At 36.9% G+C, this 23,502-nt stretch overlaps 4 protein-coding genes and 4 non-coding genes across 13 annotated transcripts; 1 reads left to right on the forward strand and 7 right to left on the reverse strand.

The window, feature by feature from the left end:
• Positions 1-313: 313 nt before the first annotated feature.
• Positions 314-1,129, reverse strand: LOC126589568 (uncharacterized). Its single transcript, XM_050254900.1, has one exon. The coding sequence runs from the start codon at positions 1,004-1,006 to the stop codon at positions 530-532; it is 477 nt and encodes a 158-aa protein (XP_050110857.1). The 5' UTR covers positions 1,007-1,129; the 3' UTR covers positions 314-529.
• Positions 1,130-5,300: 4,171 nt separating this feature from the next.
• LOC126589577 (pentatricopeptide repeat-containing protein At2g22410, mitochondrial-like) lies at positions 5,301-11,983 on the reverse strand. 5 transcript variants are annotated; one of them, XM_050254921.1, is made up of 6 exons: positions 9,490-11,983; positions 8,705-8,969; positions 8,511-8,621; positions 8,346-8,416; positions 8,088-8,202; positions 5,301-5,807 (listed from the first exon to the last, which is right to left on the reverse strand). In XM_050254921.1, exon 1 carries the CDS (start codon positions 11,492-11,494, stop codon positions 9,503-9,505), a length of 1,992 nt encoding a protein of 663 aa, XP_050110878.1. In that variant the 5' UTR covers positions 11,495-11,983; the 3' UTR covers positions 5,301-5,807; positions 8,088-8,202; positions 8,346-8,416; positions 8,511-8,621; positions 8,705-8,969; positions 9,490-9,502. The 5 variants fall into 5 exon arrangements, with proteins under 5 accessions (XP_050110878.1, XP_050110886.1, XP_050110896.1 ...); XM_050254929.1 differs by having other exon boundaries at positions 8,705-9,037; XM_050254939.1 differs by having other exon boundaries at positions 8,705-8,842; positions 9,490-11,982.
• A 533-nt stretch (positions 11,984-12,516) lies between these two features.
• Positions 12,517-14,813, reverse strand: LOC126589600 (CASP-like protein ARALYDRAFT_485429). 2 transcript variants are annotated; one of them, XM_050254960.1, is made up of 4 exons: positions 14,361-14,813; positions 13,104-13,236; positions 12,941-13,010; positions 12,517-12,813 (listed from the first exon to the last, which is right to left on the reverse strand). In XM_050254960.1, the coding sequence occupies exons 1-4, from the start codon at positions 14,489-14,491 to the stop codon at positions 12,779-12,781; spliced, it is 369 nt and encodes a 122-aa protein (XP_050110917.1). In that variant the 5' UTR covers positions 14,492-14,813; the 3' UTR covers positions 12,517-12,778. The 2 variants fall into 2 exon arrangements, with proteins under 2 accessions (XP_050110917.1, XP_050110912.1); XM_050254955.1 differs by having other exon boundaries at positions 12,517-13,010; positions 14,361-14,810.
• A 1,560-nt stretch (positions 14,814-16,373) lies between these two features.
• On the reverse strand, positions 16,374-18,119 carry LOC126589615 (oxygen-evolving enhancer protein 1, chloroplastic-like). The gene is made up of 2 exons (XM_050254968.1): positions 17,814-18,119; positions 16,374-17,289 (listed from the first exon to the last, which is right to left on the reverse strand). Exons 1-2 carry the CDS (start codon positions 18,054-18,056, stop codon positions 16,534-16,536), a joined length of 999 nt encoding a protein of 332 aa, XP_050110925.1. The 5' UTR covers positions 18,057-18,119; the 3' UTR covers positions 16,374-16,533.
• A 904-nt stretch (positions 18,120-19,023) lies between these two features.
• On the reverse strand, positions 19,024-19,097 carry TRNAI-AAU (transfer RNA isoleucine (anticodon AAU)). The gene has a single exon. It is a non-coding gene; the product is annotated as a tRNA-Ile (tRNA).
• Positions 19,098-19,214: 117 nt separating this feature from the next.
• On the forward strand, positions 19,215-19,288 carry TRNAV-AAC (transfer RNA valine (anticodon AAC)). Its single transcript has one exon. It is a non-coding gene; the product is annotated as a tRNA-Val (tRNA).
• Positions 19,289-20,935: 1,647 nt separating this feature from the next.
• Positions 20,936-21,004, reverse strand: LOC126614134 (small nucleolar RNA Z105). The gene has a single exon (XR_007620292.1). It is a non-coding gene; the product is annotated as a small nucleolar RNA Z105 (small nucleolar RNA).
• Positions 21,005-21,188: 184 nt separating this feature from the next.
• Positions 21,189-21,274, reverse strand: LOC126614150 (small nucleolar RNA SNOR75). The gene has a single exon (XR_007620307.1). It is a non-coding gene; the product is annotated as a small nucleolar RNA SNOR75 (small nucleolar RNA).
• Positions 21,275-23,502: the final 2,228 nt, after the last annotated feature.

Here is a 23,502-nt window from a genome sequence, read left to right on the forward strand (position 1 = left end):
ACAATCATATGATTCATTAACGCTCGCAATTGAACCTCGAACGTGCTATGTGAAATATAGATCTAAAATTCGTCCTCAACTAGTCTACACTCCGTGATTGTTACTTTTTAGTTATTTTGATTTGCAACATTATTTTTTAATAGCACATTAATTATTTGAGATAACCATCTAAATAAACTAATATTTGGTTGAGATAGCTATCTAATTATTTAATATTTGGTGAAGTGTAACGTACGCAGAGTTCCAAAAATTAACTTAATTAAGTATATGCATCTGTTCTGTCAAATTTAAATTTTGGACACCAAAATACTCGTTTTTATGGGGAACATTTTGTTTGTTTGTTTTTTTTTTTTTTTAATTCAATTTTCTCAAAACCATCAGGGTAAAATTGTAACACCACCCCAAAATGGTTAGGGGACAAACAAATTAAACTCCTAAACAAAATTAAGCAAATCTAGCCACCCACTAATCACATCCAAATCGTTACAATCTATTTACACAATTACCCATCTTATTTCCCAAACTACCCCTACTCCGGAATTGCACTCAACTCCGCCGCAAACCGTCCATTTCCACCACTATCCCTCCGCCTCCTCGACCCCCCACTGGCCACCACTCTCCGGCGATCCTTCACCTCCACGCCGGAAAATATCAGTGGAGACACCGAATTCCGGCGACATCCACATTTTTCGCCGCCACTCTTCATAAGCGCGGAGCTGGCTTTTACGGCCAATGCGGCCATCTCCTCCGCTTGCAGCGGGTGCTTGAGCCAGCTGAGCGGCAAGGCAAAGTAGAGCTGTCCCGGCTGGAGCACCTCGTTATCACTGACGGCCTGAAGGACGTCGTCGAAGTCCATCTCGTCGGAGTTGCAGATGAAGCAAGTGGGGTTCTTTTGGAGCACGTAGGAAACCTTTACCGGGTACGGGAATTCTTGTAAATTTCCGTCCTGTAGAATCAGCTTGGCGGTGGCCACTTGGGTCGACCCGGACGAGCTGCAAATACCCATTTGGGTCGAAATCGGATCGTTGGAAAATGGCTGAGAATTTGAGGTGTGTCTTTTTAGAGATAGAAATTAGAGAGAGGGCATGAGATATTTGGTGGAGGAGGGAGAAGCACGGAGGGTGTAGAGAAGAAAGAGAGTCAATATATAGAGAGAAAATGAGGTGGTGGGGCCTCGTAATTTGAACCTGGATACCACGTAGGATATTTGTCGTTTAGCTAAGCATTGTTTTTTTTTTTATCAGTGGGCTTTGGCCACAGCCAGGCTGTAAGTTGGTGGTGGTGACAGGTTGTAATCGATTTTCTGAGAGTTTTTTTTTTAATTTTTTTTTTTTTTTGTCAAATATTTTCTGGGAGTTTAGAATTGGGATTAACTTGCGGTTAAAGCACCTGCCGCCACTGACTCGGGCTTTTAGTCTTGGCTTTTGGGGTAATTTACGAGGAGGAGAATTTTTTTTTAACATATATGACTTACTGGTTAATTTCAAATCTTAAATCGACCATTGTTATTCGAAGTTGAGGAGGTAATTTTGTGATTTGTGTGCTTGGCAAGGATTATGCAGAAGAGGTTTGACGTTTGTTGGAGGTAACTCATAACAAGATTTTTTGCATGTGATTGCAAGCTATGAATGAATGATGTGTTCTTTCTTTCGTGGGGTCTTTTCAGCGCTTTGAGGGATTCACAATCATGTTTTCTTGTCATTGCAAACTCTTCGGCGATGGTATGATAGTTACCTTGTGTGTCTTGACAGTGTTATGTTTGATGACTCATAGGGCTTAGGCCTTGTGAGTTTATCTTTCATGTGATCGAGGAATCATACATTGAAGAGTTTATTTTGTACTGTGTTGTGATTTTGTTGTCTGTTCGCTTAGCAAAAGACTATAGGAACATCTTCGAGATGTCTCATACCAAGGCTTCTTGCCGAATAAGCGTTGTCTTTTACAAGTTCATCATCAACACATGGTGTAAGGTTTTATCTTCGTAAGAGTTACCTTTCCGTTTGGTTAGATGGGTTTATGTGGAGTAAGTTTTAATTTTCTTTCTGTTGCGTTTATAAACATAAAATTGTATTAAGAAAGTGTGATGTTCTTTGTTTTATTTGATCAATGAAAGACTTATCACTTCTAAAAAAAAGAAAGGAATTGGGGTCCTTAGTTAAATTGCCCTCTTGGTTGTATAAAATTACAAGGGTAGGGACTAGGGTTGGTCATGAGATTAGCACAGTTTCTATAAGTAGAGAGTGATGTCAAAAGGATGCTTGTAAAAGGGGGAAGAACTGCTAAACTTGGCAAGCCATTTCATGGATAATGGGATTATGGGAATGGGAGACCCACCTAAGCATGATCATGATGGTACTACTATTATATATCAAACCCTTTTTTCTGGGGGGTGCTAATATTAATATATGGTTCCAATTATATTTTCCACTTCCCCCTTGTGTTTGTTGTGGGAGATTTATTTACTATTTATTTTGTTTGTTTTCTGAATATAATGGGTCCACCAATTGATTTTGTAACTAATTAATTAGTATTTAATCTCAATTTTTATCATGATTAATCATGAAACAGATAGAAGTTTGCTTTTTAAAGAATAAAATGTAGAGAGTATCATGGATTTGATTTGCTATGGAATTAAAACCAGAACACAGAAATGTGAAAACCATTAACCATTGGAAGAAGGCATATATAAAAAAAGAATGTTTAAAAGCAAATCCTGGAAGCCACGCAGTACTACTATTTGGTGCTATTCATCTTCACTTGTAAGTGAGAGATCTTAGGTTCGAATCTTGTGAATGATGAATTCGATACCAAATTAGGTTGCCTATTGTGTGGTTTAGCCGAACTCTCCCTCCCCTAGTATGAAATATATCGGTGTACCAAAAAACAAAGAAAAAAAAAAGCAAATCCTGGAATAATTTGGACTTACCAAAGATGTTAGGAACTTAACCTTCCTTAGCCTTGAAGGTTTTGGTCACTTATGCTTAAACTTTAGGGGTCTTTTAGATGTTAGATTAGACTTTAAGAGGTATACGGCCCTATATATGCTAATGTGCTACCTTTGGATGGATTCCACTAGGTAAAAGGAACTCTGAGTACTTTTTTAAATGGAATAAAAAGTCACAAAATGCTTCTCCTTACAAAGTTACCCCTGGAAAGAACACAGAAAAGCTGAAAAATAGCATGCAGATATTTGTGAAGATAAGTATTAGAGCGAAGATAAGAACTACGTTTTTTTTTTCCTTTTCATTTCTGACATATCTTGCGTTTACTAATATACTAATATGAAAATAACAAATATTTAATACGACAAAGAATATTTTTCTTCATTTATAATTGTAAAATTTTATATCCGCCTAATTCTATAAATAATATGTTTGGCTCATTAACCCTAGAAACGCATACATAAAACCAAAAGTAAGAAGAGTCCGAATTTTTTATTCTAATTGCGACCCCCAAAAAACCAAACGAAATCTGTCACATACAATTCACATTGCTAAAACTCCAATTGTTGGACACAGATTTTTCACATGCATGAAAGGGTTCATGTCACTCAAGCATCTCCACTCCCCAGACAAAATCTGCAGGTGAATTGTAATTTATGGGGGACAAGGATACTTTCGAGATTCTTTTTGTAGGGATTCGATGATCAATTAATTTTGTTCGTTTATTTTATATCATACGATCAATTTTTATTAGGTATTAATTATATTTAATTTTAAATTAAAATTATTTTGTGGGGATTCGATGATCAATTAATTTTGTTCGTTTATTTTATATCATATGGTTAATTTTTATTAGGTATTAATTATATTTAATTTTAAATTAAAATTTTTAAATAATTTCTAATTATATGTTGTACGATAAACAAATACTATTAATTGATCATTCAAATCTCTCACAAAGAATATCAGAAGGGATCCTATTCCATTTAGACCATCTCCAACCCTGGGCTAAAAGCCAAATTACCCCCCAAATTACCCCCCCAAACACTCTCCAACCCATGCTAAAATTTTAGGCTAAATGCCAAATGCTATTTCTGGGCCAAATACCCCCCAGCTTTCCCCCCGGGCTAAATGCGAAATGTTTATCGGAATTTAAATTTTTTTAGATTAAAATGTTCATAAAATTAATTTACAATAATCTACATATTTATTTTTTTAAAAACAATTGATTTAAGAAAAAAATTTAGGCTAATTTCATTCTTTAATAATTCCGGGCTAAAATTTTAGGGTAGAAGGGTTGGAGCAGAAAAGATGTTTCTGGGCTAAAAGCTAAATTTTCCGGGCTAAAAAAATTGGCTTTTAGCCCAAGGGTTGGAGATGGTCTTAGGGGGAGAGAGATGGGGTAAATTTCAGAGACAACAAAATGTGAATAATTGGGACCAGAAGAGAGTGGGTGGCTGATGAACTTGCAACGTTTTCTTTGCACTTTTGGCACTTTGCAGGCACATTGTTCAAAATTTGGCCCAACTCCAAGGGCAGGGAAAATTCCAACGAACAAATAAGAAGAAAAATATAAAATTGGAATGCATGAATGAAGAGAAATGGAAACGTGGCAGGGTGCGGGAGGAGGTGGTGCGTCGCTACAGTGCACGAGAGAAGGCACGTGGAAAAGAGTAGCCATGAAAACTGCAACAAGCAAGCTATAATTAAGGATGGAAAAAAATTCTCAAAAATTCCGAACCAAATTGAAAAAATATCGATCCCAAACCGATTTTCCTAAAATTTTCGGGATGCTATCCTGAAAAAATACCGAAATTTCGGTACAAAAATCGGGATTGTCTTCCCAATAATGAAAAAATCATGTTACTTTATTTTTCATCCCTGCAACATAAAGATATGAATGATTATGATATGTGTTATGTGTTATTCTATTTCATTGATAGGAATCACTTTTATTGGAAGTAACACAAACACCAGTGTCAAAGTTGTTGAAGAAAGTAAAGAACATAAACACCATAAGTGTAATGAGTATTTGACAAAATCACAAAAAGGTATGTAACTTTTGTAATAGGTTTGCCTTCTAGTGTATTCTTAAATGGTAAAACAACTCCGTTCTATAGGTTATAAACTTATAAATGCATCTCAATACCAAAAAAAAAGATATCATATAAAACTTATCCGCGGTTGCACTGGTGGTTGTTTAAGAGTTTAATGTTGTCTACCGATATCGTTTGATCAATTCATGCATTATTCCTTCTACCTCCTCAACTTCATGCCATGTAACTCATCGGGAGTATGAAGTTGAAACTAGTAATGGAAGAACAATCACAAAACGAAGGAAAACAAGAAGCACAGTAATGTTTGAAGTATGTACCTGATTATTTCAGTGAAAATATAACAGCTATGGGAATTGGGAATACAGAATCACCAAAAGCCCAAAAATATTTCGGGATTCCCGATTGTTCCGAAATACCGAAACTATTTTGGGATTTCCGAAATTTTGGTTTGAGATCGATCTTGAAATTAAGAATACCGAAAATTTCAGTTTGGGAATTGGGACTAAGATTTTAGTTCGGTATCCCATACCGAACCACCCCTAGCTATAACTAATAAGTAGATAATATAATGACGTTAAAATGGTACATACAATATATATATGTTATTGCAAGGTATTGAATCAAGTATCCGACAAGACAAGCGATGGCGTAAGCTGACGTGGGTTTGCTGGTTTGATCCCCGACTGCGCCTGCAATCTGCATGCTCACCCATGCATCCCGGCGCAATGCAGCCCTCCTCTCTTTTAACTTATTTAATCGCTTCCAAAGTCCGCCGCCCTTTCCTGCTTCCCCGGCGACTCTTATCATCCTGCAATCCACAAACCTCCTCTCTTTTAACTACAATTCTTGTATATGTTTATTAGTGTTGTTGTGCCACTATCACTTAATTACTATCACTACGTATGTATGATAACTAGGATGTTGTCTTGTATTCATTGTCTTTCTTCTTACGTTGTCGGACTATGAATCTAAATTATATATGCATCATATTAAAGTTAGATAATTTAACAACATAACATGTTAAATTCAACAACAATATGTCATCAATATCCCTTTTATTGAATCTAAAATATTCATTGAGCGGACATTTATTTGAATGTGTATATCCATATAAATACTACGACAATACAATATTATCATTCATTGAATTGGTGAATCTAAATTGTTCATAAGTTTGAAGATTATTTGAATAGTTTGCATGGAAGTAAATAATTCAGATTTACATACATAATTTAACAGCATAGCATGTCAAATCCTGCATCAACATACATTATCATCAATTAAGCATGTTATATGAATCCATTGGCATTGAATTTCATGGACATTGTTACAACTTACATCAATACTTTGACTAGAGGAATGTAATTGTAAAAAATTTCACATTTTGGATTTTTAGAGGGTTAAACTTCAAAGTGTGGTTGGAGGAGAGATTTGAGTTTTTTAATTTGCTTGTATGACAAATGATATAAACACATCCAAATCCACACTTAATTTCAACACATTCTTAAACAAAAGACAAGAAAACAGGAAATCCAGGATTTCTTCCATTTTGGCATGCATGCTCATGTTCTATTGGAAGAGAGAGAGAGAGAGAGAGAGAATGATCACCAATTATGGATCATGCACCTACTGGCAAATAAATGAAATAATATATTGATTTTTTAGTCAAAATAGTATCTGAGATTGATGTAATTCTTCAGTTTAGTCCTTAATGATGAAAATCGATTGAAGTGGGTCATGTGTTTGTTCATCGTAAATTATTTTAGTATTTTGTTAAATTTTCTATTAGTACGATGACGTGGGACATGAGTAGTCTCAAGGACCATTAAGTATGAAACTGTCAGCAAAGGGCTCAAACCCTGACAATACCACACAGGCAATGGAGTTCGTGAATTGTGATGGTCTTTGTTAATTGTTTTTTATACATGTTAATATGTCTTACATTTTAGAAAAAAAGAGCTACCCACTTGGCCCCCTTGTATGCTTAATTAAATTTAATAAACCCAAAACCGCTAAAACCCCATAGTTTGTCAGAAAGATTACTAACTAATTGTTTAGGTTTTGATTATAATTATTATAATTATCAACCTTACTTTATGGGCCTTAATTATTAAAATGTCCCACATCAATTCCCTAACCCTTCTTTCCTTGAAGCTTCTTAGTGTTCTTCTGCACCTCTCCCAGTCGCCCACCAAAAACAGTCATGCATGTATCCCTCTTAAAATAAGTGCTTCAATCATGCACTTTTTGACCCCAAAAAATATGTCTAACACCCAATGCCTTTGTGTTTTTTAATCATTTAGTTAATTTTTTAAAAGAAACAATATTTTGTGTTTTTAATCATTTGTCATTAAAAAACTTAATTATTTTGACAAATGACCTTTTTCTGTTCCTTTCTCACCACCATCTCCCTTTCAAATCTTTGCTGGCCTTTTTGTCTGTTTATGAGTTCATGTTGGAAACATATGTTGTTTTGGGCTCTGCTTTCATTTGGGCTAAGGCCTAGATGTATATATAAATACAAGTACTCTTTACGTAAGACGTCCGTTCTTTATTAAAGAAAAAATACGGTTACGGTGTTACTGACACATTACCGACTCCCCGTTCTCTAACCTGTGCTTCATAGCCGGACTATATGTAAAGAAAGAATATATTCAGATTCTTTGTATTTCGATAAAGAACGGACCTCCGTTCGTTCAACATATAAAAGAAAGAATATATTCAGATTCGGGATCAATTTTCTAATAAGAAATTATTATTTTGAACGAGTTATGAGATTTGCATTCTTTTATTTTTGGTTTGGACTTTATTTTCTTTTGTTCGGTAAATTAATTGAATTTTGAAGCAGAGATGTTGGCAACACAAACAATGAACCCCACCAACCGGATAAAAGCAAATCCTACTCAATTATGTGTGGATTATGAATTCAGACAAAACCCTGGAAAAGAATCCGATCTAACTAATACTTAAACCCTAGTTGTTAGATTTGAATATTTTTAAAGGTTGGACAACATATCGCTTTAGCATTATTTTTATCAGTGCAGATTGCAGAAAGTTGATAAAAAAAAAAGTAGGGTAACGTCATTACCATGAAAGTTCTTGATGCAGAGCACTCTATCCATGCATGGCTGTCAGGGCCCCACCTCTCTTTAGCTCCTTAAGATTTGGAAAGACTCGAGCTTTGGTCAAATAGGTTCTGCAATCTGCATAATCAAAGAATACAAAGAATGCAGTACTAAATAATTGAACAGATTTTCAACAAATACAAAGAATTTGTGTCCCCTACTCGTCCTATGAATTCAACAGGATGATTGAGATCATTAAAAATATAGAAGAAACGAGATACCTTGGATTGGATGTGACTTTCCTTCTTCTTTCCTTGCAAGATTGGATCTTGGGTTTTGGCTTTTTGTTGAACTGCAGCAAAAGGAATGGATAATGGCCCTTAATCCAAAAATATTTCAGTAAATCTACACACAATCGGATAGAATAAAAAGGAACAAAATATTACTGTTAATACTTCATAGTAGTCCCTACATCCGATTCAATGAAACTTGTATGGAAGTTTAAGTTGTTCCCATCCGTATATATATGCCTATTAGCTGCAGTTTGACATGAAGTTCTGAAGACATGAAAAGGAAAACAGATTATTATTCTCAAGAAAAAAATACAGAAAGAAATGGCCATAGCTGGTTAAAAACTTACCCAGAAAACAAGGCGACCTGCATGTTCGATGTGCATCCTTGATCCTTCTAAGTTTCATTACTCCCTAACAGTTCGTACAGTAGTATTTTTTAAGGATTTTCATTGTACTTTTTCCAATTTTCGAACTCGCCAAGTAACCTATTAGCAACGACCATGATGCATCAGTCGGTATTAGGTTCTCTCTGCCTGGTTGACATGCTCTCGAACTAGAGAGAAGTCTGAATCCAGGTGCTCAAGCTTTGTTTCGCACACTTAATCAAGGCCCCTGAAAGGAGGAAACCTTTTTGTAGAAGACATTTCTACTTGCTATGTGATCATATGGTGTATATCCTACTTCAAGTTGCAGTAAATTTCATGTTAGCTATAATTTCAATGATAATCATATGCTGTATATCCTACTTAAATCAACTAAAATTTCAATGATACTTTTAGTTTCATATTATCAGTTGCAAGTTACGTTCTTGGCACCTTTACCTTTCACACACTCAACTTTAGAACTCAAAGGAGTAAGTTTCCAGTTCTATTGCCTAATACCTTGTCAAAGTAAGTAACCAAAAATTAGATCAACACTTGTAACGTTGGTCTGATGGTGCTAATGACTTGACATTTAAACAAACCTTTACCTTCAATTCCAAAAGCAAAGTAGTTATTTTTAATTAAGGTGAGTTTCTCCCGACTGGGTTTGGCATGGAAAACAGAAGCAGGCATTGGCTACTTGCAAGTCACTTCATATAAAAACAATTAAAAGTATAAATAATTATCAGAGTGTAACGGTTTTAACTTACAGATACAGCAGAACTACGATTCTTCTATATCCAAAATCGCACTTGGAGCAGACCCAGTACGCCTCAGATGATCTGTTAATTGATCAAGCATGGAGTATATACTGCTTGAAGTTTCATGTCTCTTGTCATCAACCATAAATTCGTAAACCTGGCCATCAATTTCGATCGAGCTCACTGCTCTACTCTTTATGGATCCACCGTCTTTTATTAGTTTCCTGATGTTCTTAACATCCTCCCATCTGTGCGCTTCACCAAATATGTTTGCTAGAAGTACATAAAGCCCAGAACCATGCAGTTCCAAGTCCAACAGCTGCTTTAGAATCAGCTTTCCCAAATCCACATTTCCATGGATCCGACAAGCACCAAGTAAAGCACCCCAAATGACAACATCAGGCTTCATTGGCATTCCTCTTACCAGCCTCATTGCTTCTTCTAAAAGTCCCGCTCGCCCCAGCAGATCTACCATGCAAGCATAGTGCTCAATTTCAGGTGATATTCTGTAAGTAGACTTCATTTTTTCAAAGTAATGTCTCCCTAAGTCTAGAAGACCACTGTGACTGCAAGCAGAAAGAAGTCCGATGAAGGTGATCTCATCCGGCCAGATTCTACCTGCTTGCATCTGTTCGAATATCCCGATTGATTCTGATCCGCGACCGTGCAATGCAAGGGCCCCGATAATGATGTTCCATGATACTACATTCTTTTCTGGTATCAGAATAAAGATGTCCATGGCAATTTCAACAGCACCACATTTTGCATACATGTCCATAAGGGAATTAAAAAGGGTTACACTGGGTGCAATATTGCTGTTGCAAATGTAATTATGGGTTTTCCTTCCAATGACCAAATCGCCAATTTGACTGCAGGCTGAAAGGACAGAAACCAAGGTAGCCTCATCAGGCACCACACTGGAATTAAGCATTTTCTGGAATAGATCCAAAGCCACCCTGCACTGGCCTTCCCGTACATAATATGAGATCATTGAATTCCAAGAAACCACATTTTTATGTGGCATCTGGTTGAAAAACTCCTGGGCAAATTCAATGAGCCCATGTTTAGTGTATGCTCTAACCATTGACGTCCAGGAAACCACATTTTTGTGAGTCATTTGATCAAAAATCTTTCGTGCCAAGTGCAAATGCCCACACTTGGCATACATATCCAGAAGAGCATTTCTCACAATTTGGTCAATTTCAATCCCACTAACCTCAATAAAAAGATGCACATATCTTCCCAACTCCAAATCACAAGCTTGTGAACAAACAGAGAGTAAATTAACCAAAGTAAACTTATCAGGCTCAACCCCCAGATCTCTCATCTCCCTAAACAACAACAGAGCCTCCTTGCACGAACCCATTCTAGCATAGCCACCGATCATTGAATTCCATGAAACCAGACTCCTCTCAGACATATCATCAAACACATTCTGAGCACACCGGATCAACCCCCGAACACTATAGACAGTAATAAGGGCATTTTGCACGCAAACTTGAGACTCAATTCCTAGTTTAATAGCCTGGCCATGAACAGCCACGGCTTCCCAATATGCGGACTGTCCCACGCAAACCTTGAGCACAAAGGGCAACGTGAACTCGTTTGGTGAAAGACCTGAACCAACCATTTGGCAGTAGAGTGAAAAGGCCTTAAATGGGTCATTACTATTTGAGTAACCCCTTATAAGACTATTGTACATAAACTTATTTGGTTCAGGAATTTGGTCGAACACAAGCTGGGCGTAGCGGAGATTTCTGGGATCGGAGACGGAGCAGAAGGATATGAGTTTTCCGAGGGTGAGGTTTTCGTTTGTGAGGCTGTGGAGGATGATTAGGGCGTGGAGCTGTTTGAGTTCTCTCATGGAGGAGCATTGCTCAAGGAGGAGATGCAGGGTTTGGTGAGTGGAGTTTTTGAATTTGTGGGCGAAATTGGTGGGCTTTGGAGGGAGAGTGGGGTGTAGAGAGTGAAAGAAGCGGGAAGCAACGGTCGGATTTTTGGGAGTAAAGAACATGGCCGTTGGAATTTTGGTTTGGAGGCAAATGTAACGGTATTATGAATTATAAAGATACCTTGTTTTTTGTTTGGGAAATGTTATTAGCACTCCAAAAATCTCATTCTACACTCCTCATAAGTGTATTTTTCTTTCTAATTATAGAAAGTTTGGAGTTCAAAATGAAATTTTTGGAATGCCAACAACAATTCCCTTTTATTTGGGTTGAAAAATATCATATTGCAAAAACAACTAGCGTTTAATTTGTATGGAAGATCTCCAAACGAATCATTGTGCAAGCTTAATTTGAACCCCTCTTCACTAAAATGAACATCGCCTAAAAAACAAAGCCATATTATTAATTTTTATTTGAATGTATGATTTAGATTGACAGTCTAATAAAAGAAAGTACAACCCACAATGGTGCCATTCATAATGTTAGTGTTATATGTTCTAAACCAAATGACCCATATGTAAAGTTGTTGAATTATCAGATAGACGGCCCAAAGATCCACTTCCAACAATATTGATATTGTCATCAACTTGGTAATTACCACATACACAATCTGTCAAGTGTGGGGTTTTATCATAAAAGACCTCGGTATTAGTTGGAGTAGAGTTAAGATATTTAAACTCTTCTTTTTACAAAGATACAGTCGATGTGGGATATTTCAACGCCCCCTCACGTGAGACTCAATTAGTGGGTCACACGTAAGAGATTCACACATCGGCGACCACATAGAGCCAAGACAACTCACCCTACACGCAGGGCCAAGGGACTCACCATCATGGAGTATATTTTAACATGCCCCCTCACGTGGGATCAATTAGTGGGTCACATGTAACGGAACTCACCCTACACGCGAGGCCAAGGGACCCACCATCATCGTCCCTGGCTCTGATACCATGTAAAATTATCAGAGAGACGGGTCAAATGCCCACTTCCAACAACATCGATATTGTTCTCAACTTGTTAAATATCACTTGCACAGTCCAACATATGTAGGAATTTATCACAAAAAAAGCTTCAATATTAGTTGGAGTAGAGTTAAGAGTATTAAAAATTTTATTTTAACAAAAATACGGTCGATGTGAGATATTTCAACAAAAGCTTCTTGCAAATATGATTACAGGTGTCACTTGCATTTACAAGTGATTAGAAAAACAACTTATTCCTTCTTCATAAAATACAACTCAAAATAACTTTGTAATATACATTTCTCTAAAAGCTTCATCTCAGACGACCCTATTTGTATCTCCTAAAAGTTTCTGCATATGACACCATTGTTTCAATTTCGGCGGAGCTCATTTTCTGTATATGACACAACAGCCGGCAAGACCTTTACAAAGAAGGAAGAAGCCAAAGATTGAATAGAGAGGAACCTAGTGAAAGAAACCAAGAAAGGAAAGCCATTGCAGCAGATAACTGATATCTAGTACATAACTTGGCAGGGCAGTAGGATCTACCGAGATGAAGTAGGAGATATGTGGTACTAGCCGTTGAGCAAGCTGCAGCGAGTGAGAGATATGACAACGCCTGTGATGAAACGAACATAATATATTCTTAAGTTGGGAAAACGAAGAATTTGTTCTTAATGAGATAAATACGTTTATAGACAAAAACACATACCAAGTCTCCTAAAATAATTATTGTAGTTATTCTTGGTCGACGAGGCAAATATCTAAAGAAGACAGAGTAGACATCCACGATCATCAACGTCATGCTCCATGGAACTACCAAACCCATTATTGTCACCAAATAGCTGCAACGCAAGCAATGGTAAGAGTTACTACTATATATTACTAAAAAAGTTTTCGTTGAGCACTTTCATCTCCTTCATTTTGCAAACGTGAAATAACCGAGACAACATAAATCTGGTAATGGCTATAATGGACAATTCAAATAGCACCATAGAATCATTTCAGTTTACAGATAAGCACATGAAGAAACAAACGTTGCAGGAAAAGTGACTTGAATTTGTTAGGTTTTAGAAGTTGAAAAGTTCTTAACTGTTAAAATTTCTAGCTCTTCGCCACAAGACTTTTAGAGATGGTAATATTTTACAGGTTCGAGAAGACACCAATAAGGACAAGTTCAGGGTGAGGTTATTGATTGGAAGTACATTTGGAGCAATGGAAGCAACACATACAGTTGAACACAGTAGACTTCTTTGGACATGTCATTAGAGCATAAATTCTTAAAGACTAAGTCAATGACCAACAAAAACAGACGTGCAAAATTAGCTTTGTGAGAAAAAGAAAAAAAGTCAACTAAGAGCAGATGATACCACAATGTTCTACAATGAGAGTTTACAGAGTCTTTTCATTTCCATGAGAGTTTACGCTTAAAATGTTTGAAGGCTGAAAGATTTTGCTTCCAATTCTCTGTTGAGTTTTTGGTTTCGAATCTAGATTCACATCTTACGGGCCATAAAACCAGTTAAGTCTATCAAGAAGCGGTTTTGATGCTCTACAATGTTCTGATGACTTCAAAGCTGCTAAAATTCGATAGTGAATTACAGAGTCCTAAACAGTTCATTCTCTACAAAAAATTCCAACATATTTACTTGCTCAATTAGGAGAAACTTAGAAACAGTTGCATATACTGAAAATTCTTCATCAGTAAGCCCAACTATATATTATTATAATCTTTTGCATGTATAGAATATGTTAAATTTTAACCAGTTCAATCTCCATATGATCTTTACAGAAACACAGTTTCCAGTTCTTAACAAAGCCAAAAGTCAATATCCAGCCCAAGAAATCAAAACAGAATTGCCATCAAATTCAGAAACAGAGACATGGGTATTGAACAACAAGTCAAAATCACAAAAGGGTCCGATGAAATTCAACTAAGAAACTCCAAATTCGAAGAATTCGAAAGTACCAGAAGGCGGTGTAGCTGTAGAACTCGACGTCCAAGCACATGAAGAGAAGGGAGGCAGTGGAGAAGATGGTCTGCCCGAATCGCAGAGCCAAGCTGGCGCTGGTTCCCAACGACCCCGGCAGTTCATCCATGCTTGCAATTGCATGCAGCAGCAACAACAACAAGAACTCCTCATGGTAAACGAAATTCAAGAACAATTCTTCTCAGCCACATGACCAAATAGTTGTGGCAAAAATGGAGTTCCAAATAATTTTGGGGAAATATGGGAACTGGGTTTTGAAGGGGGAGAGGAGGACTTGCTTTGGTGGGAAGAATGGTAATGGGAATGTGAATCGTTGTGGTGAATTGTCAAGGAAAAGGAGTGTTGGGGAGAAAAGAAAACAAAAGTGAGAGAGACGTAAAGGGTACGCAGATTTTGGTGGGTTTTTTGGCTTTGGCTTTGGCATCTCCTCCATCATTTGGGCATAAATGGTATAATGTTCTTATCGGGTAGGCAGGGAGTGCGGCATCTTCTCCTTCATTTCATCCCGCTTAATTTATTATTATTATTATTATTATTATTAATTTTATTATAAGCGATATTATTACTCCGTTTATATTTGTATTTACATAGGGTTTAATTCTAAATAAGTTTTAAAAAATATAATCATAGAGAGTGACTATATGACACATATATACAATCACAATGATGTTTGTGCACCAATGAAATAAAAACATATATAAATTTTATTCATATATTCTTATTTCATTGGCATGTGGTGATGTACCCGTAATTTCTCAACCATTAGGGCAAAACCCAAAAATTATTAGGTGGATAAAAATAGTGTTTTTTCTCTTTTTCTTTTTCCTCAATAAGGTTCTTTGAATCAAAGCGTATAAAGTAAGGGAATTGGCTTTAAATTTGCTATTATATGTCTTTGTTTTATTTTGCATGATTAATTGCCGAGTGTATTTTAATACAGGTTGGATACAAAAGAACCAAAAAGTAGTACAAAGCTCAAATGAAACTTAACAAACTTCATTTCTCACTTAACATGTATTTGATCTTCATGAACACAACCCAGTTGGTTTACGACTTTACTATCACTTACAAGTGAAAAAAGACGATAAGTCAAATATAATTAGATTTCAAACTTAACAGTGATATTATACATCTTTATCATTCATGTAAGTCAAAATTTAGACCTCTACTTATGAGCGACAAAAAAAATATTACTAAACCATTTTTTTTAGGAATTTTAACGAAAAACTCACGGTACTATTCACTTTAACCAAAAATCATATTTTTACACTAAAAAGTCAATCATGGTACTATTCACTTTACCTCTTATTTTGTCTTTATCATTAAAAATCAAAGTTTTTAAACCCTTTTCATTAGTTTTCCTTTTTTTTTTTTTTAGTTTTTCTTCTTTATTATTTTTAAAGTCTATATGAATGTAGCTTTGTCAACATGTTATCTTTTACCCAAATCACATCATTTTACTAGTAATATTATAAAAATTGAGACAATGTCTATTGAAGAACTAATATTTAATTAAATGTTTGATGCTTTTCATTTAAACTAATATACAATAATTTCCCAAATATCATGGTTCAATGGTCTCTTTCATAGAGGGTTTAAATATTATTTCATATATGAATATAATATAATTACTTTCAAGTTTTGCCATACAAAACACAGAGAATTATAATCACACATTTAAAAAATAAATAAATAAAGTTTGACAATCTTGAAGAGAATACTACCAAATGCATGTCACTCAGTCCAAATGTCCAATTTGTGTGGCTCACCAACCACATAAAAGGATATGAGAAAGCAATTAGCGTAAAAAGATGATGTCGATGATCATAATTTATTATAATCAATATTGCTCGTTACTTTTTCACAGCAAATCGTTGTCGCACGCATTTATAAAAGAAACAGTTTTTACGCATGTCAAATTTTGACGTATAATGATTTACCGTTAAAGAAGTTTGACTCCTTAAAAGATAATGTACAAGAAAGATAATACATACAAGATAATAGGCATGATAATATACAAGAAGATAATGATCTGAGTGATCTCAGTGCTTGTTGTTCAATTGGGTTACAAAGAGAGTTGAGCAACACCTTTTTAACTTAGAGCAAAATCTGAAACCCAGAATCACCATTAATACATAGAGGAAAACGAAACTAATCAAGCTGAGCATACCAAACTCCCTGGATTTTGACATCCTTTGGAGTCTTGGCTCCCAAGTCAGTGTCGGATGGCTGAAGGCTCTCGAACACCCCAATCAACTCACCAGTCTCAGGCTTGGTCTTTGTCACACTCAGTGTTATCTTCCCCTTCGATGCTGCTGTATTCTTGGTGTTCTCCTTTGCCAGCTCCTCCTCGTCTCCTCTGCCTCCTGCCGGCAGTGCGACCGCATTGTCATAACCGGTGGATCCTCCTCTTCCCTTGGGGTCCAAGAAAGAGGATCCACGGTATGATGGTACTAGAAACTCTCCCGTGAAATTTTCGGGCTTGCCAGAGGCTACCAGCTGCTTGATGGTAAAGAGGAAGGGCACGCGCTCGCCTCCCGGGAGCTGGACTGTCACTGCAGCGTAGTCAATTCCGTCTTTCTCTTCGAACTTGATGGAGCCATCTGGAGCAACTTCGAAAGGTCCTTCGATCTCATCGAGGGTGTAGGTTAGGCGGGTCATGAGCTTGGTGTTTTGGAACTCTGGTGGAGCGTTCTTGTTCACACTCTCAGCCTTAACAGTGAAGGATGTTGGCTCTAGGCAGAACTTCTTGGCACTGTACTTGCCGGGTTTGAAGGCAAATGCTTCGGATCCTCCGTCGATGGTTGGGCATTGGTTAGCAGTTCCTGTTCCCTTCACTTCCAAGTAGGTCTTGCTCTGGATTTCGTCGAAGGTCAACCTCTTTGGAGCTCCCTCTGCACCTGCTCCCTGAAACACAAAGTGTTGGCCAAGAATGACCAAATGTCAATCTTACTTAATAATAAAAAGGAATCCGATGATCACGTTACCTAAGTTGTTGTCAAACTGTCAGTCTAAATTGAAATAGTGAGATTTATATCCATACTTTATAAAATCAAGTGATGCTGCGTTATGTTTGATAGGTTTTCAATCTCAACTATTAGATGAGCATACGTACATATGACATGCGATTTAGCTTGTGATCCAAACAACATAACATGTCATATATCTAAAACGAACATTACTCTCGTCTGGTGAGACGATCCAATTCTAACAAATTAATGGAGAACATGTCGATATTGCTACACAATTGCGTATTCAACTAGTCCAAACTTACCGCCTAACTATAGTTCATATTAACGAGTAAGTACTAGTAAACATGAATTCACAAAAGTTCAAATGCAAACAACTTAGTCATTGTTCTACTTCTACACCACAATTTCAATCACATGAAGCAAGAAACTAAGGAGTGAAATGGAATTAGCATGTCATACCGAAACGACGAGAGCGGAAGTAGCAAGAGCAAATCCAGCAATCTTGGATGCATCAAGGCACTTGTGAGCCAAGTCCTTGAGATCAGATTGCAAAGAGCAAGTGAGCCTAGCAGAAGCAGATGGCTCCAAGCCAAAGGCCTTGGAGACACTCTGAGAGGACCTCAGTTGCACACTGGTCCTCGCCGACACGCCGACCTTGGTCGGCTGCATGAGCGTAGCAGCTGCTTGGAGGGAGGCTGCCATGGTTGTGTTCACTATTTTTTTGTGATCTCTCACACAATAATTTGAGCATTTGGAAGCGTTTTTGTGTGGCAAATGGGGAGTTATTTGGTGGGAGTAAGATAAAATGGATAGGATAAGGCTTGCTGTGATTGGTGGAATGAAGGTAGAGGGTTTGGATGTGTTGGAAGCCAAGTGGCAAGTTTTTCATTTGGGATAAAGATACTAGTGGTCAGACAAGCAAGTTCATATATCCTTGGCCTCCTACCCCACAGGTTAACTTCAACGTTTTATTTGTCTACCTTAGGTAGTACATGGTTACTTATCCGGAATGACAATATAAAATGTAGGAGTCTCGCTCTAATTTTTGACCTATTTAACGTTTACTAAAACATAATGAATGAAAAAGTTAGAGGATTATTCGTTAAAGATTTGTGTTTCGCTCTCAATTTCAACTAGGTATCATTATCTACAATCTATATTGTAGATAGACAATTAGATATTAACACCTAGGGTCTGGATAATGTTCAAGTGGAAGGAAATATACAAGTTCTCATCAACATAATTAATGGCAAAGCACAATTTTCTTGGAGAATTATATCAACTACCTCAAGGGCGAAGTTTTCACAACTATCATTCACGCATAACTTCGGATTTAGGGTTTAGGTGGTTGATGCAGTAACTACATTAGGACAACATTATCATCATAATGGTATTTAGTTTTAAAAATTTCTTAGTAAACTTAAAAGATACATGTACTGTGATCAATAAATATCCTTAAAGGATTATCGTTGTAACTTCAGCTTGTTCCCAAAAAGCAAGAAGATATTATAAGAGACTCTAAAACAATTCAATCAATGAAGGGGGATGTGACATTAATCCATTTAAAACCCCCAAAAATAAAGAGCATAGAAGTTTCGAACCTGCCACCTTAAAACAGTTCGCTCTCTCAAATGTCAGGCTTGATAACCGAAAACCGTAAAAACTAAATTGGCCCATGCAGGTCTCGAACCTGCGACCTTCGCGTTATTAGCACGACGCTCTAACCAGCTGAGCTAATAGGCCTTGTTGTTCAACGTTCTGAATTATCGATATTAGACGAAAGAGTACCTAAATTAATATTGAGATACAGAACTTAAATGCTACAATGAAATAGCATTTTAGAAAAAGAATAGCCGACAGGGTTTCGTGGTGTAGTTGGTTATCACGTCAGTTTAACACACTGAAGGTCTCCGGTTCGAACCCGGGCGAAGCCATGTTCATGATATATATATATTTTTTTTTCGGACATCTGTTCTTTTGAGGTGTGGTCTGCTGTGTGAGAAATATATATTTTCTTCTCCATTTTTTGATAATATGCAAGGAATTGTTTAAAGATTGGTGATATTTTCACCCAATGTCTTATTTCCCCACCCATCATTTAATGAAAATGTTAATAATATATTTAGCTTTTTAAAAGAAGACTCTTAAACCCCTATTTAATTCAATACTAAAATTTTGAAAAGACAAAAAATAATTTAAAATAATAAATAAATAATGGTGGGTGGGGTGTGATATCTTTGGGGGAAAGATTTGGGTTAGAATCGACGGAAAGGTTGGTGGAAGGAATGAGCGTGTGCTGGACGAAGGCGAGAAACTTCAATGGAGAAAAAAGATAATTGAGTGTGAGATCTGCGGTTTTAACAAAAAAGGAGGATGAAGAGTGGTTTGGGGTGAGATCTGCAGTTTTGACAAAAAAGGAGGATAAAGAGTGGTTTGGGGGTCCGGGGTCTCTGTAGGGCGGCGATAGGTGTGAAGGAGATGATAAATGTCTAGGTCTTAGGTCTTGCATTTTCTTTCATTTTTTCTATTTTTATTTATTTAATTATAATATTATTTAAAGATATATTAGAGTTATTTAAAAAAAAAAATATTATGGTTATTTTGGAAATAATGGTGGGTGGGGAAATAACATTTTACTTTTTAAATTTTTAATAGTGGATGAGATTATCATGTGAGTGGGAAAATAAGACACTGGGATGTGTCTAGTAGCACTCATGTTTAAATTTCGACATTCGAAAGAATGGATATTTCAGTTTGCTCAAATTCTAAAGATCAAGGCATCCAAAATTTCAGATATCCTTTCAGTGCCCCTTGTCATTGTCATCATTCCAATTCAACTTGTACTATGGAAATCCATGAAAATTTTCCATAACATGTCATATTTCAGCTTAATTTTCAGGAGTTCAAGATCATTTGCAGCTTAATGTTTCATTCAAGCATTTCATCAAACAGATGATATGCACCAAGAGTCGGAGGACATCAAAATTGCCCTAATAGCGATTTTCCCCTAATGGAGAAAACCACTTCCCAAATTTCGAGGCTCGCAGATTTTCTGAGGCCCCAGGGATCCAAATCCAATCTATATTTTAGAGCGATTAGTTGTTCCAAATGTGGATTATGGCATTGTTTCAAAGCCTTGAATTATTTCCAAAAGGTTTCGTATTTATTGGTAAAAATCACTTGTCAAAAGTTTTGAGTTATCCAGGATTTCTGAAGTCCTTGGTTAAATATCAGCAGATTCCTTGTATTTTCAGAATTCATGGCAATACTAAACCCAATTACTGCATTAATTTTGTATTTTGTAGCAATTAAATGCTGCTAATGCGAATTCATGGCAATACTAGACTTGTACATTGAGTTTTATCATCATTGCTACCTCATCATCCTTCTCTCTCTCAAATTACTTCAATGGATTTCTCTCCCTCCTTCTATCCCCTCCTATTTAAACAGTTGCGATTGCATCGTACTCGAACACCAACTCAAAATTAAAAATGAATTAAAAACAAACACTTTTCACCCAGTTTTGAAATAAAGGATCAAAACTTTACTTAAAATTAAATTAAAATTTGAGTAGCAGGCATTCAGTATGAGTAGGAGGTAATTAATTCATCAAGAATAAATCAGAAAAATACACATCATCACTATGCCTGTTTTTTCAAAAACAATAAAAAAAACACCAGGAAATCAACCGCAACCCAGATAAATTCAGAATGGAACGCCGAATGGTTCATCCACACACATGCTTACTCTCAAAAGCCCAACCAAACAAATTTATAAAATCCCAGAAAAATTAGCAACAGATAAAAAGATGGAAAAAATGGTAATTGGGTGTTAATCTCTCAGACAAATGCCTCGTTTTGTCGTCACGATTTTATATATGAATGGATCGGACTCGTCATCGTTGTTGATCATCACTGAGAAAACCCCAAATAACAAATTCAAAAAAAAAAAAAAATTCAAGATTTCATAACGAAGAAGCAGAACCAAAAAGAAGGGAAGATTATTTTTTTGGGAAAAACGGAGCAAATAATCGACAGAAGAATCAAAATCAGAATGATTAACCAAATGAGTAATGGCTATGAAGAAGCGAAAAGGAGAAGGAAGAAAACGGCACCGCCATTTCGACAGCTTGCGATGGGTCTCCGTGAGCCAGTTCTGGTGCTGTTTTTATAGGGCTCAATTAGGGTTAGGGTTTTGGGTTTTCGGTGTTGGGGGAATTTACGAATCGGCCATCATTTCGGCTGAATAGAGCGCAGTCATGGCCCATGGGCCTTGGTTTTGCTATGAGGACACTTGGGCTTTGCTTTGTCCGAACATGAGGACTTTGGACTTTGGGCTTCACTAGCGTGATGTGGTTCGGCTTAAATATCGACGAGGTGGAGTTCACACGTTATTGCATGAAGACATAGACATGTTTGGAAGTTCTTTTTAATATAAAAAAGCGTTTTCAGATCACTAAAAGTATTTCTAATCATGTTAGGTAAAGAAATTTAAAAGTTCTTTTGGGTTCTATAACACACTTAAAGTGATTGTTAACAGATGGTTCTTTCCGACCCCAACAAGCCCCAAAGAAACACAGGCCTAAAGGAACACAGACCCATAAGGACACAAGCCCCAAAGGAACACAGACCCATAGCGACACAAGTCCAAAGGAAAGAGGAAGTCGAGTGCTTCAAGAAGTCTATCTTATTAGTAGTCAAGCCGAGTGCTTTTTCATAAAGCGCTTTCGAGCACCAAAGGGCAAGTTGGCTACTAATAGCTTTATGGCACGAGGTCCCAGGAATTGAGGGGGCAAGCCTAAACAAGGGAACATGGGCCTATGAAGGAACATAAAGGCTGACAGGTAGGACGCTCGGATATAAGTTCTCACCAACCCAGGGTTGAGTAAGGTGCTTGACTACGTCACCCCAAGAAAGACACAAGTGGCTGTACTCTAGTGTCCCCTCATTGCCACATGTTGGCCTAAGAATAGAGAGATAGCTAGCCAGTCTAGTATGTGCATTCAGCACATTCAATGGCGAAGTCACGAAGTTTCTAAGGGAAGGTGATTTCCGACGACCAGAAGGGCGGGCGCCCCATCTTGCCCCTATGTAGCTTTGCCAGTGGGCACATTAAATGTAAAGGAAGAGATACATTCGAACATAAGGTCTGAAAGTTCAGAAGAATGTCTATAAAAGGGGGATGAGTCTTCCGTAAAGGGGGGTGGATGAATTGAGAGAGAAACTGTACTATTTTGATTGAGCACTATTTGTAACCTTGTTCTCAATTTATATTAGAAACTCAGTTGGAGTAGCCTAGTTTTAAGGGGTAGACCACTAAAATCGACCTCCCGAGCATTATTTGTACTATTCTTGCCAATACTACACATAGTCCAAGAATTAGCAGCTCGAGAGCCCTCACCTCGATGATGAGCCCATGGACTCGAACTTGGGATTTAGGATAAGTGCAATCTTTTTTTGCTTGGTGAATTGGTCCAATAAGAAGTGTAGTCCTCAATTTTGTGAGCTTTTCTCTACGTGCAACATTTGCTTCTGATTCTAATTTTAGTAATCATGCCTCAAATCAGACTTAGCAGTTTGGCTAAGTCACATAATATGTAAACTTGAAACCTTTAGTTTACAAAGAAAGAAGAATATCACTAAGCCATAACGCCATTGGAAACCTTGATTCTTCTATTTATCCATTTTCTATATGGCTCGGCTAAATCCACCTAGAAGTTGATTAGAATCTCAAGCCCATCCTCATAACTCCTGATGCTAGGTGCTTGCACCAAGTTCCTAATAAGTGACCAGGCCCAAGGAATCATCATGCTTGGTTAGGAACTAAAAAGAACTCTTGTTTATCATATTCTCTATTAAGTATGAAGGTAGCCAAAGTTTCTAAAAGTGACATGTAAGTTATCCAAGCACAATTTGAAGAACTATTGTTTGCTAGTGGGCATGCACTGCCCTCTTTGGTGACTCAAATAATCGTAAAAACTTATCTGAGTCACCAAAGCAGATGCAGACAACTCCCAACCGTTGATGTGGGACATTATCAACTCAAGCGTGCGCAACAAATTCCACCAAAACCCTAATTTTTCTTCTCTCTTTTTACAAGGTTGAAAACCAACACTTGAGCTCATGATGAATGAGTAGAAAATGGCCCC

This window comes from Malus sylvestris, chromosome 2, assembly GCF_916048215.2.
Source record: "Malus sylvestris chromosome 2, drMalSylv7.2, whole genome shotgun sequence".
NCBI lineage: Eukaryota > Viridiplantae > Streptophyta > Magnoliopsida > Rosales > Rosaceae > Malus > Malus sylvestris.